The following is a 13563-nucleotide window of genomic DNA, read 5'->3' as shown; positions in this document are numbered from 1 at the left end:
TTTTTCCACAGACAGTTGTTTTGTCCACAAATAGCAGGTTATAAACCTGTAGAAATAGATAGTCACATAAATATATACCATATATTCTGAAAAATATAAAAATATAAATACAAATATATTATAAATACCAATAGTTTCATATTTCATATAATAAATATTATAATACACTTAGTGTTTAAACTAAATGACTAAAATTACATGCATCTAAACACAGAAATGCAACCATCTCACACACCCCAAATGTACATAAATGTCAATGTTACACATTAAACCAATAGCCCAAAACCACACAAAGCGTTCTCAGTGCATTGGCCCAAAGTGAAAACCAGAGAGTGTAGTTTTAAATAGCCACGCTGAGCATAGTAATCTGTTGCCAATGTAAATCGATTAACTACATTACCCATCCAGCACCGCAAACAAGGTTTTATCAGCGTGACCAGAGTAACGGTTATTAAGCATGCATACAAACCGCACACATACACAGCGGCAGCGCAAACAGACAAACAAATTAAACCGAAGCTCAATGGACAGAAACAGCAAGCTTACCGGTGGCGCATCTCTCCTGACGAGACAACATGTCAAGCCTAGTACTCGCTTCCGCTTACAGCCCGAGCTTATTCATTACTAGATTTAATACACCTGTTGGGGCGCCAATCAGGTAAGTGAACCTCCCACCTATTACCCACGTTAAGTTTATGCTGAACACCTGTGACGTAGTGAACACGACACACACACACACACACACACACAGACACACACACTAAACCTACCCATCACAGGAAACTTTATGCATTTTTACATTTTTAATAAAACAGTTTAGTGTGTTCTTAAAGCCATTAGAAATACGATGACTCAGGAAACGTCCTCATAAATCACGTCCACGTTGTAATACCAGTGTAATACCTATGTCATTATACAAATGTCTGTCCTCATAAATCACAAAAAAAAAAATGTGTGTGTGTGTGTGTGTGTGTGTGCAGTAAGTTGAAGGCGCCGGATAAGGAGCGGCGTCTGTCAGTGGAAGTGTGGGATTGGGACAGAACCACTCGTAATGACTTCATGGGCTCCATGTCCTTCGGTGTGTCGGAGCTCATCAAAGCTCCTGTGAGCGGATGGTGAGTCCCACACACACACACACACACACACACACACACTCCATAATCCATGTTCACAGAGGAAGAGTAACCATTAGCCACAATCTCTTCATCATTTCCTGTTTCCTGTGCCTCGATCTTACTATTATACATCAATTTGGTTCATTTATCTCATCCCACTGGAAGATATAAGATATATTTCAACAAGACTTAATATCACACACAAACACACACACACACACACCCACACACACACAGATCAGATCCCACACACACCCACACACACACAGATCAGATCCGCTGCCTCAGCTGTATGATGTCATGTTTATGTCGACAGGAAGTTGTGTGTGTGTGTGTGTGTGTGTGTGTTAGTAAAGCCAGAACACACAGATGTCAGTGTGTATCAGTGATTGAGTCCTTCATTCATGCGCTGCAGTCGAGCGGTGTGACGCGCATCGCTTCAGAGTGTGTTTAGCAGCCATGCTCTCAATAAACGCATACATCTCGATTGCTAACACACTATAACCGGGCTTAATTTCCCAAACCATTCATGTATCTCTTTATTATTCTCAAAACTATAAACACATTTTTTTCTATAAACTGTAAACTGTCGTTTCTCAATGTGTTCTGCAAACCTCTACACAAAAATGTCCCAAGTTTAACCCTGTTCACATTGTGTATTTGTAGGTTGTGTGTGTGTGTGTGTGTGTGTGTGTGTGTGTGTGTGTGTGTGTGTGTGTGTGTGTGTGTGTGTGTGTGTGTGTGTGTGTGTGTATGTGTATGTGTATGTGTATGTGTATGTGTATGTGTATGTGTGTGTGTGTGTGTGTGTGTGTGTGTGTGTGTGTGTGTCATATGAGGCCAAAGTTTGATTCTGACAAAAGAGGATGTGTTTTCGACTAAAATTATTGAATTTAAAGTGGAAGTTTGAGGTTTGTACAATCTGGTGTGTAGTTTTGATATTGTGTTTATTATAGTTGTGGGAAAATGCTTTAGGAAATGTGTGTTAGCAATCTAGAAAACCTGTAAAGAGGGTTTTTTTCTTCTCCTTTTCTGACACCGGATGATAGAGTTTAGGTTCCTCACCACTGGCACCTTCGGCTTGCTTAGTTGGGGTTTAAAAAATATACTTAATATTCAGTAACATGTTCAAGAAGAGCTTCGGATGAGAACCAAACTTGAATTGAGTTTTTTGTTTTTTATGAGTCCAGCTCATATGTGATCCTGGACCACAAACAAACCATACATCAATGGAAAGCTTATTTATGCAGCTTTTGTAGATTCAGAATTATTTCTCTTTTCCCCGGTATTGATTCACGGGACGAGACACCAGTTATCTTGCCAAGAAAAATCTTTTATTCTTATATGTCAGGAGAGAAACTTTTGAGAAGATGTTGTATTCACGCCAGGTCTATGCGTTTCCGTGTTTCTCTGAAGTGGTACAGTGAAATTCAGCTTATATACATCACAGACAGACTTACAGCTTCCATTTAAGGTAACAAACATGTTGCTTTGAGCTTCTTAAAATTGGAACGTAGCCTATATGTCATCTTCAACATGTCACACTCCACTTCCATATTAAGAACTATCCTTGTTGTTTACTTTGGTGATATGCTTGCATCAGTGGAAACTGTTGTACACTGTTACACACCCTCAGCAAAATATAGCTTCCCTCTGTCTGACATGTGATCCTCACATGGACCATGTTCTCTCTAGTCTCTTCATGCATTCAAACACATGCATTTAAACTCCAGGTCTATGCGTTTCCGTGTTTCTCTGAAGTGGTACAGTGAAATTCAGCTTATATACATCACAGACAGACTTACAGCTTCCATTTAAGGTAACAAACATGTTGCTTTGAGCTTCTTAAAATTGGAACGTAGCCTATATGTCATCTTCAACATGTCACACTCCACTTCCATATTAAGAACTATCCTTGTTGTTTACTTTGGTGATATGCTTGCATCAGTGGAAACTGTTGTACACTGTTACACACCCTCAGCAAAATATAGCTTCCCTCTGTCTGACATGTGATCCTCACATGGACCATGTTCTCTCTAGTCTCTTCATGCATTCAAACACATGCATTTAAACTCCATAAGATAATACAACTGATCATGAATACCAATAAAGAATAATAATACAGATACACACTATCTAATACTGAAATTATATTGAAAGATGAAATTTTAGATCTTCATTTCCCTCCACTGGAACTACGGCCGTAAGTTCCACACCATCAATCCCAGGTGGCCAACCTATAGAAGTGATAGTGAGGAGAAGAAATAGCAGACCAAGAAAAAGATAGAAAGGACAGAAGAATAGAAACAGAAAAGAAAAAACAACAACAAACACAACAAAAACAACAAAGACCCCTTCCCAGGTTATGTTCCCGCATACTATGTGTCATTTAACGTCTATGTGTACGCATTTAAAATGACCCCAAACAACTAAGAAAAGAAAAATTAATAAGTCTTCACCGATGCCTTGACTCGTTAAGTAAGTACTTAACTACTTCAAGTTCCCGGCTCCAAAATAATAAACTAAAATAAACGTTGATGTTAAAGGATCCTATCCCTCGGGGTTGAAAATCAGTAAGCGGGTGTTCATTGTTTGTGAGGTTGTGTTTTGTAAGTAATGTAGTATGTAAAATCTCCTATTTTACACTGTATGTCCCATTCTTGGTTCTATCCATTTGGTTAGAAATAATCAATTTGACAGGTTTGGTACTTTTCCTTCCAGTAACACATATCATGAATTGTATTGCTAACATGAACACAAGAACTCCTACCATAGTCAAAACTATCCAATCCGACCATGATAAATTCCCTAGGATTCGTGTTAGTTTCCTCTCAGACATTAATTTAGCTACTCCATTTGCTACGATAACATGACCCATTGCTTGAATTCCCTCCTCTTGAGCTGCTTTTACACTCTTTTTAACTATTCTAATCATCTCAAAGAGTTCATAATTCCGTTCTTCTACTAAATCATTATTCCACCATTGTGGCTCCAACTGCAACAGTTGCACATGTGGAACATGAATTCCACCCAAGTGAAGAGGATAGAGAATCTCAAGGCAAAATGGATCAGGAGGAATTGGACACAACTTCCCTCCGTATATCATATTTTCACTTATTCCATCATGTAATATACACCACTGTGCTTCTGACACCTGCCATGCACCTGTGGTTTGATCTAACGGAACTACTTCCCAAACTGCAGAACCATTAAGAGATAGACTAAACATTGTAGAACATGAGCAAATTACCCACTCATGTTCCTCAACACAACAATCTGTGGTAGAAATCATTGGTGTGTCACCTTCAGCCCAATATCCATTCCTACCTAATCTAATTACTGAATTTCCTTGTCTAACCCCCATTGATTGGAATTGCCTGACTGTCATAATATTACGTTTCCCATATTGAGGCCATATCATAATCAAGGGTAACATCCCAGACCCTGACAACGAATTTTCATTAATAGCGATTTTAACTAATGGAATATGTTTAGCAGACGTTAAATTAAGTTGATTACCGAAAACCACTAACAAAGATTCTGTTATTCGCTCAGGAATTTGTCCCATTCGAATAACTTGAATATCCTCTACCATCTGATCCTTTAGATTCTGGGCTAAAAATAAACACGCCGCACGATGTGTCTCAAAATTAGATGATTTTGTTAATGCATCTGCCAATTCCTTCGCTGCGTTATTAAGATGCTGACCCGCTGCTATAATATGCAGAGAACCTTGAAGAGCCTCAGTGAGTCCTTTCCCAGTCATTGTTCCCACCCACTGAGTATACTCGCTTAGTTGATTAAGTTGAGCAGTATTACTAATTGAATTGACAGAACCAAATACCCCCGCTATGTCTCCCCATATACTTCTAGGTTTACGATATTTACTACTCAGAGGATTTTTAGAGGTATAATACTTAATTTCTTTTTCCAACCAACTCCTTATTTGTGTAAAATTACCACAATAAGACTGATCAAAAACAGTAAGAAGGGATTGCAAATTATAATTAATGCGTTGTCGCACCATATGGGCTTCATTTATCAAGGTTTTTGTTTCTTTTGCCAACAAAATACCATGAGCTGGTGCAATAGTTGTATTTGGGCATGTTGTAGCTTTGTTTGTCTTTTCCGCAGACAGATAAAAACACCTTCCAATTTCCCCAGTTTCTAGCTCAGTCTCACAATATTCATTCTCATCTTCTGAATGCCATACTCGTGCATAATTTCCCTTGAATCTTGTTGTTCTTGAGGAAGTATCCCACAGAAACCCTTCACATGGTACCACTATGGGATAAATACACCCTTGGGCCAATGAGTCCCATATTGTAAGCATGTGAGTACGATTCAAAACGAAATTAATTTCCACATTAGTAGACGTTATGAGGTCTAACCCCACAACTTCGCATTTTTCTTTTGAACAAATATCTCGTCTTTGAGCACTACCAATATACCCCCCGTCTTTTACCGGCCAAATTACTCTGCTTTTGTAACATTGATGGTAAAAGTTACATCCTCCAAAGATGTCCTTACGATATTTAGCAAGGTCTTTATCATTATGTGGCACCCAATCCCATAATCCCCATCTGGAAATAAAGGGTAGAGTAAAATGTTGACCAGATTTCAGAGTTGCATTCCGAGTAATTCCTTGAACTCGAGGAGTCCATAAAGCTTGGCTTCCTTGATAAATGCCAAGTAAAATTAAAAATAAGCATACCATTGTCGTTGGGTATCGAGAATAACTTGCAACCATCTCTAATCAATGTCAATGGAATTGATTCCTGAAATGGAAGCAGAGAAATAATTAACATCACTTCTTTATTCCCAGTCTTTAAAACTAATGGATGAACATTGTTCAATTTCAGGCCATAAGCTATCATTATCATTTTGTTCATTCACTAGGCAAGGTTTAACTTGTGACCAATGATACCATCTATCTGTTCCTACACCCTTTCCTTTAAGGCAAACACTTGTATCAGTAGTTAAGAGTATCTCATATGGTCCCTCCCATCGAGGCTCTAAACCTTTCCTAAAAATTCGTTTGATCATAACAAAACTGCCTAACTCGGGAATGTGTGGAATATCAGTAGTGGTGTGTTTTTCATCCCATTGCTGTTGAGCTTCTCGCACTTTCTTATTATTGTCTTTAGTAGCTTTATCCAGCATTGCGAGATAGCGTCGTAACTTTTCTTGGAACAAAGTAGAGTCCCCTCCTGTTCCCACAGGTGGCGGAGCATCATGAGGTAGAACCATTGCTCTTCCGGTCATTAGTTCAAAAGGGGTTAGTCCTGTAACTCTGTTTGGAGTTGCTCTCAAGTTCCACAGAATAGCAGGTAATAACTTATGCCACCCTTGGCCAGTTTGCAGAATGGCTTTGGTAAGAGCGGTTTTCAACGATCGGTTCATTCTCTCGACCAGCCCCGAACTCTCCGGCCTGTAGGGGATGTGGAATTTCTGTTTAATCCCCATCAACTTCATTGCTTCCTTCATCAATTTCCCAGTGAAATGAGTTCCATTGTCAGAATCAAGTTCATATGGAAGACCCCAGCGAGGAAAAACTTCTTCCACCATTACTCGTGCTGTCGCTTCAGCAGTGCAAGTTTTTGTCGGGAATGCTTCCACCCACCTGGTAAATCTGTCCATGATTACAAGAATGTATTGATACCCTCCACTGGGTGATAAAGGTCCTGTGAAATCAATTTGGAGATGCGTCCATGGACCTGTTGGTCTGGGTGCATGTGACATTCGCACCTTTACAGATTTTCCCACATTTGCCTTCAGGCAGATCAAGCATCTCCTACAGTAATCATCAATGTCTCTCATCATTCGTGGCCACCACCAAGTCTCAATGATTTGAGCTTTCATTGCTTTTGCTCCAGCATGTACTTTTCCATGATACAGCTGCATTAGTTCTCTTCTTGTTCCGATAGGCATCACCACTTGTCCTGTTGGAATTCTCCAGATACCTTGATCATCCTCTTTTGCTCCTGTTTTTATCCATTGTTCTTTTTCTTCATCTGTCTCCAGTTGATATGACAGAAGATGGAGCTCAGGATTATCTTTGCTGTTTTCTTTTACCAAGGTAACAGGAGTAAGAGGAAGTAGAGCTGCTTCTCTAGCTGCTGCATCTGCTACCGTGTTCCCTTGACTTTCTTTGGACTTGTCAGATTGGTGTGATTTTACTTTGATCACGGCTGCTTCTCTAGGTAAGTGGCATGCTGCAATTAAGCGACGAATTATGGAAGCATGTTGTATTTCGCTCCCACTGCTAGTGATAAGTCCACGTCTTTTCCACAGGGCAAGGTAGTCATGGACCACGCCAAAAGCATAACGACTATCTGTATAGATGTTGACTCGATCTCCTTCCGATAGTTCAAAAGCTTCCGTAAGTGCTATAAGCTCAGCTACTTGTGCTGACAATTTCCCAGAAAGAGCTCCTTTCTTTACAACAGTTCCATCAACTTTTACTACAGCCCATCCAGTATGTCGTTTTCCATCGACATAGTAACTGGATCCATCGACCCATAACTCTTTGTCTGGGTTTTCAAGAGGGATTGGATTAACTGGACCAAGACTATCTTCTTCTACCTGTTTTTCACACTCATGTGGTATTCCCTCATGTGGTTCCAGCATCATTGTTGCAGGGTTAAGAGACGTGTCCCTGATGATTTCCACTCTTAAATCTTTGTTCAACAAGGTTGCTTCCCATTTTGCTCTTCTTGCGTCAGTTATGGTTTTGATGTTTGTGTTGTTCAACAGTGTCACTATACTGTGTGGAGTGTGCAATATGATAGTTTGTGCTCCTATCAGATTTTCAACAGCATCCACTGCCCATGTGGCACCGTCGAGGGCTTGTATACATCGTGGTTGCCCAATCATAGTGACAGGAATCTTTGTGGAAAAGTATCCAACTGGTCTGTATCGATCACCTGGTTTTTGACTCAGTACTGCTGAATACGTCTCATCTCCCACCCTGGTCCACAAGTGAAACTGCAACCGTCCATCAGGAAGTCCCAAGGCTGGGGCTGAAGTCAGTTTCTCTTTCATAGATGTAAATGCTTCCTCAGCTTCCGGTGTCCAGTTTATCTGTTCCACTCCAGGCTTTCCCCCCTTGTACAGGTCAATGAGGGGACTGGTGATGCTAGCAAAATCAGGTATATACTGACGACAATAGTTGAAAAGTCCCATCACCTTCCGCATTCCTGTAACTGTTAAAGGTTTTGGAAGTTGGCGTAATGCCTCTACACGCTCTGTTGTCATTCTCCTTCCCTCGATAGATATTTCCTGGCCCAAGTAGATCACCTTGGTTTTTGCCAGCTGTGCCTTGTCGGGGTTAACTTTGAATCCCCCTTTCCTAAGGGCTTGTAGGACAACATTCAGAGCAAATACATGGCTGTTTTCATCTGGGCTTGCAATTAATAAATCATCGACATATTGGAGACAAACACTTCCGGAACTCTCAATTTCAGCTTTGTGCTCCGTTAGGAACTGGTTCAAAGCTCTATGAAATACAACAGGAGAAAGATTAAGACCTTGTGGGAGTCTATTCCAAACATACTGTTTTGCGCCCACTGTAAAGGCCAATTTCTCTTGAGATCTTTCGTCAATAGGTATAGACCAGAAAGCCGACAGTACATCTAGTACCGTAAATATTTTAGCATTACCTGGAATATCATTCAAAATGGTGGCAGGATTGGCCACAATAGGATGCGGTTTTGGTGTTACACTGTTAAGTCTTGTGTAATCAATAGTTAGTCGCCATGAGTTATCGGATTTCCTGACAGGCCAGACAGGACTATTAGTGGTAGATGAAGTTTGTCTGATGATTCCTTCAGCTTCCAAGTCTGCCACTATCTCCTCCACGGCTTGTCTTGCTTCAGGTCGGATGGGGTATTGTTTATGAGGGGCATGTATCGGTCCTTCAATAACAATGGGATCAATGTTGGCTTTGCCACAATCCAATTTGTGTTTAGCCCAGACATCCGGATATACACTGCACAGAAGACCCCACACACCGTCTTTTCCCCAGTCTCTGATAATTGGTTTTGCTGTACCAACAGACCTTAGGTTACATGTGCGATCTTCGTGTGGTATTATCCCAGCTGTTGTAGCGATCTGACGACTGTCTGTGAATATGATCATGTTTAACAATGGAAGAATGTCCATGCCAATAAGGCTTCCTTGTGAATTTGGCCCCACCCAGAAAGATGTCCATAAGACTTCATCTTCATGTATTTGCAGAGGAACTTGAATACTTTTGTGAAATTTTGTGATACCTCCTCCAACTCCTTCAACTTCCATTGTTTCATCTGTTGTAGGTAGGTTCAAATCTGTTATTGAAATTGCTGCTCCTGTGTCAACCAAAATGTCACATGGGTGGCCCCCTATTAATGCATTGATGAAAAGGCGATTGTCTCTTTTCTTACCAAAACAGGGGGCCGCTGATTCCTATTGCGGACGCATAATCCCCTCAATGAGCTGACGGACTTGTGCTTCAGTCCACGTCTTCCCTTGAGAGGTTTCATCATGGTTTTTTACACTGGCCTGTTTAAATGATTGACCTTGACCTTCTGCTCCACCTCCTTTAGCCCAGCAATCTCTTCTGACGTGTCCAGGCTTTCCACAATGGAGGCAAACAATCATCTTTTTCCTTGTATCCATGTTGTATTGAGCTGTTGCCACTCCTCTTCGATATGGCTTGTTTCCTTCTTCTTTGTTTGATCTCATAGCCATTTCTAAGCGGCCAGCCCATTGCATAATTTGATCAAATGTCTCACCTGGATTGACTCCAAGTGATAAGGCTTGTTGGTATTTTGCGCTAAGTCCATCCACAAGTGTGTCAGTGAACTGTACATCATCTCTGTCAGGTTGTTTCTTGGCACAGAGAGCCCATCTCTCATAAGAATTCCACTTACGTAGAGCATATTCATCTGGAGATTCATCATCCTTTTGCTTAATCAATGTCACTAATGTGAAAGGAATTTTACCGCTGCCCAAGATTTCTTGGATTTCTTTTCGGAACTCATCTAATGCTTGCCAAAGACCCAGTGGTCGTCCCTGGCCATCAACCCACAAGTCTATCCATTGGGCTGTTGTGATCGATGCTGGCAAGCGTTCCCATCTGTCTCTTGGGATTTTTGCCTTTACAATGGTGTGTATGTCTTTTAATGTCATTTGATGAGCTTCGACTAATGAGTCTAATTCTCGCCAAAACTCTGTGTTTGGATCTTGTCTCTTCAGAGGAGGTAGGGCTGTGAGAATGGCTTGACGTTCTCCTGGTGTGAATGGTCTCTCTTCTGTCATCAGTTCAGATCCTTCCCTTTTAACAGCAGGTGAAGAAAATTCAGGTCCAATTTTGTCAACAGTGATCATGTCGTCATCTCTCGTCTCCTCACCCCAGTCCGATCCATAATTACGAGCTGGTGTACCTCGCAACATGTCTCTGTTTGGCTGAACTGATTTAGATCTCATTATTATTGGAGCGGCTTGTGCAGATGCAATATACATTTTGTCAACTGGACCTCCATTTGATCTCGAAGCTTGAGGCTGTATCAGAGGTTTAGATGAATCTATATATTGTTCAGGCAAAACTGGATAAATTGGGTTGTAAGGGGGCGGCGTTACAGTTGTTGCAGATTTCACTGGTGCTTGAGAATATTTCTTTTCAGCTTCAGTTATTATATTTGTCCAATCTGGATCAAATGAATCATTACTGGTTGTATTTTCTCCATCTGAACATTTAATGGACATAATTTTGTTCAATTTGTTATATGCTTCAATTTGAGGTTTCATGGCTTCGACAAGTGGAGTTGGGCACCCATCAATACCGCAACAAATTCCACCTTGTTTTAAAATCCAATGTGCGGCAAGGATTGGAAACACTTTTGACTTGATGGAGTCTTTCTGGGACTCAAACCAGCTTAACTGCACATCTATAGATGCGTTAATGTCCAATCCTTTCTTCAAAAACTTAGCTTGCTTTTTATTTTTCCTTTCCAGGTACCAAGCAGATATTGTTCTGCTATTATAGGCACTTGCCATTGCAGAGTATTTGTCACTCTGTGTCACTCTGTGTCTTGTATGCTCAAAACAGCAGGGCTATTTTTGTGTGCGTGGGTGTGTGTGTGTGTGTGTGTGTGTATGTATGTATGTGTGTGTGTGTGTGTGTGTGAATTCCAGGGGAGGCCCTCTGCTGCTCTCCCTCTGCTTTTCTCCCTCTGCTTTTCTCCCTGTCCACCTGGCGTCTTTTACTCAAGAACAAAAAAAGGGAAAAAGGAAACAAAAAACAGAAACAAAAAGGTTAACTCTAATAATTTATGTTTTCTTTGTTTGCTTGTCTCAGATCAATTGATTGATTTGTTTTTCCTACATATAATTTTATTTTATTTTTAAAAGTTGCTCTCAGATCAGTCAACCTCCTCAAACACTGAACAGCTTCATTGTCAAAAATTAGAATGCATGCGATTCTAGCTCCTTTTACATTGATTCCCTTCTTCTAAGGGTTCAATCCTCTGCGTATTTAAACGTTTTAGGGTTTCTTTGTATCTCTATATACTGCACTGAGCTAACCCGGAGCACAGACCCGCCACTTTAAACTGCTATAAATCACCGCTTGTCACACTATCCTCGTCCCCTTCTGAAACGATTCTTCGGTGTGTTGAAATATGTAGAGAAAAATCTGCCCTCGGTTTTTACAGTCTCATCATATTCAACCACCTCCCAGTCATAACAAGCTAATTGCTAAATCGCCTTACAGCTAATTCTACAAATTTGACAAATGGCCTTTTCCTAACAAAGGTCCATTTTCTAAAGTCTTTTCAAAAATTAAAAAGACTTCCCCAGCTTCATTCAATATTTCAGAGGTTTACTGACCAGAGCAACTCAAATAAGTCACATCAAATTCAAATTATTTAATTTTTTCCTTTTTTCTGACACATATATATTCATTGGCAACACAACTGGTACTCCGAATCACACAGTTCTTTTAAGCAGTTTCAGTCAATGTCTAATCACCAGGCAGACTTATAATTATTTAGAATAAAATAAAGTCTTACCTGAAATGATGAGACAAATGCCCGATCAGCATCCTGTTCGTGACGCCAAAATGTAGATTCAGAATTATTTCTCTTTTCCCCGGTATTGATTCACGGGACGAGACACCAGTTATCTTGCCAAGAAAAATCTTTTATTCTTATATGTCAGGAGAGAAACTTTTGAGAAGATGTTGTATTCACGCCAGGTCTATGCGTTTCCGTGTTTCTCTGAAGTGGTACAGTGAAATTCAGCTTATATACATCACAGACAGACTTACAGCTTCCATTTAAGGTAACAAACATGTTGCTTTGAGCTTCTTAAAATTGGAACGTAGCCTATATGTCATCTTCAACATGTCACACTCCACTTCCATATTAAGAACTATCCTTGTTGTTTACTTTGGTGATATGCTTGCATCAGTGGAAACTGTTGTACACTGTTACACACCCTCAGCAAAATATAGCTTCCCTCTGTCTGACATGTGATCCTCACATGGACCATGTTCTCTCTAGTCTCTTCATGCATTCAAACACATGCATTTAAACTCCATAAGATAATACAACTGATCATGAATACCAATAAAGAATAATAATACAGATACACACTATCTAATACTGAAATTATATTGAAAGATGAAATTTTAGATCTTCAGCTTTCATGTGATGTATAAAACTCAATTTAAAATTGACCATTTTGTGGTCCAGGGTCACATATTTGATGAAGTTTGCATCATTAATTCTGTTGTTTTCCTGGTTATCACAGAGAAGCTGCTTTGAAGCAATCAGTATTGTATAAAGAAGAGCTATATAAAATAAAGGTGACCATGGTATTATCACAGTATGCTTACTGTACCTTGCTTTTTCTTTACTGTACCATGGTAATTAGGGATGCACCGATATGCAAATTTAGGCTGATACCGATAACCGATAATTCTTTACATTTGAAAGCCGATAACCGATATATCGGCCGATAAATCTAAATCCACATTTTTATATAATTTTTGAGAGCCTGATTACAAAAACAAAAGTCTCACCATTAAAATCCATGTCCATAACACACAATTATGATGTTTTCATGATCATTGTATGTAGCCGATATGACCGACTTGTGTTGCACTTTACTGTATTTTCCTTTTTTGAAGTGATTTCAATCATATGTCAAGCAATTCAAACCCATCATGTTGAACAGTGCGCATCTGAAGTTTCTCAGCTGAAAGAAACAAATTTTCTTATCGGGACCGATAACGATAACAATATAATTGTGTGTTTGGGACGTGGCTTTTAATGGTGAGACTTTTGTTTTTGTAATCACGCTCTCAAAACTTATATAAAAATGTGAATTTAGATTTATAGGGCAATATATCTGTTATCGGCTTTCAAATATAAAGAATTATCGGTTATCGGTATCGGCCTAAATT

The 13563-nt window shown here is 39.9% G+C and overlaps 1 protein-coding gene across 2 annotated transcripts in view; it reads left to right on the top strand.

Moving 5' to 3' along the window:
• prkcab (protein kinase C, alpha, b) overlaps nt 1-13563 on the top strand; it is a 224279-nt gene that overhangs the window by 166115 nt on the left and 44601 nt on the right. For both annotated transcript variants that reach the window (XM_079622867.1, XM_079622868.1), the window contains exon 7: nt 981-1115. In XM_079622867.1, the coding sequence (XP_079478993.1) occupies nt 981-1115 (135 nt within the window). The remainder of the gene's footprint in view (nt 1-980; nt 1116-13563) is intronic.

This window comes from Phoxinus phoxinus, assembly GCF_949152265.1.
Source record: "Phoxinus phoxinus genome assembly, chromosome: 1".
In the NCBI taxonomy this organism is placed as follows: Eukaryota; Metazoa; Chordata; class Actinopteri; order Cypriniformes; family Leuciscidae; genus Phoxinus; species Phoxinus phoxinus.
The sequence above is the reverse complement of the archived record's forward strand: the minus strand, read 5'-3'. Positions and strand labels throughout refer to the sequence as shown.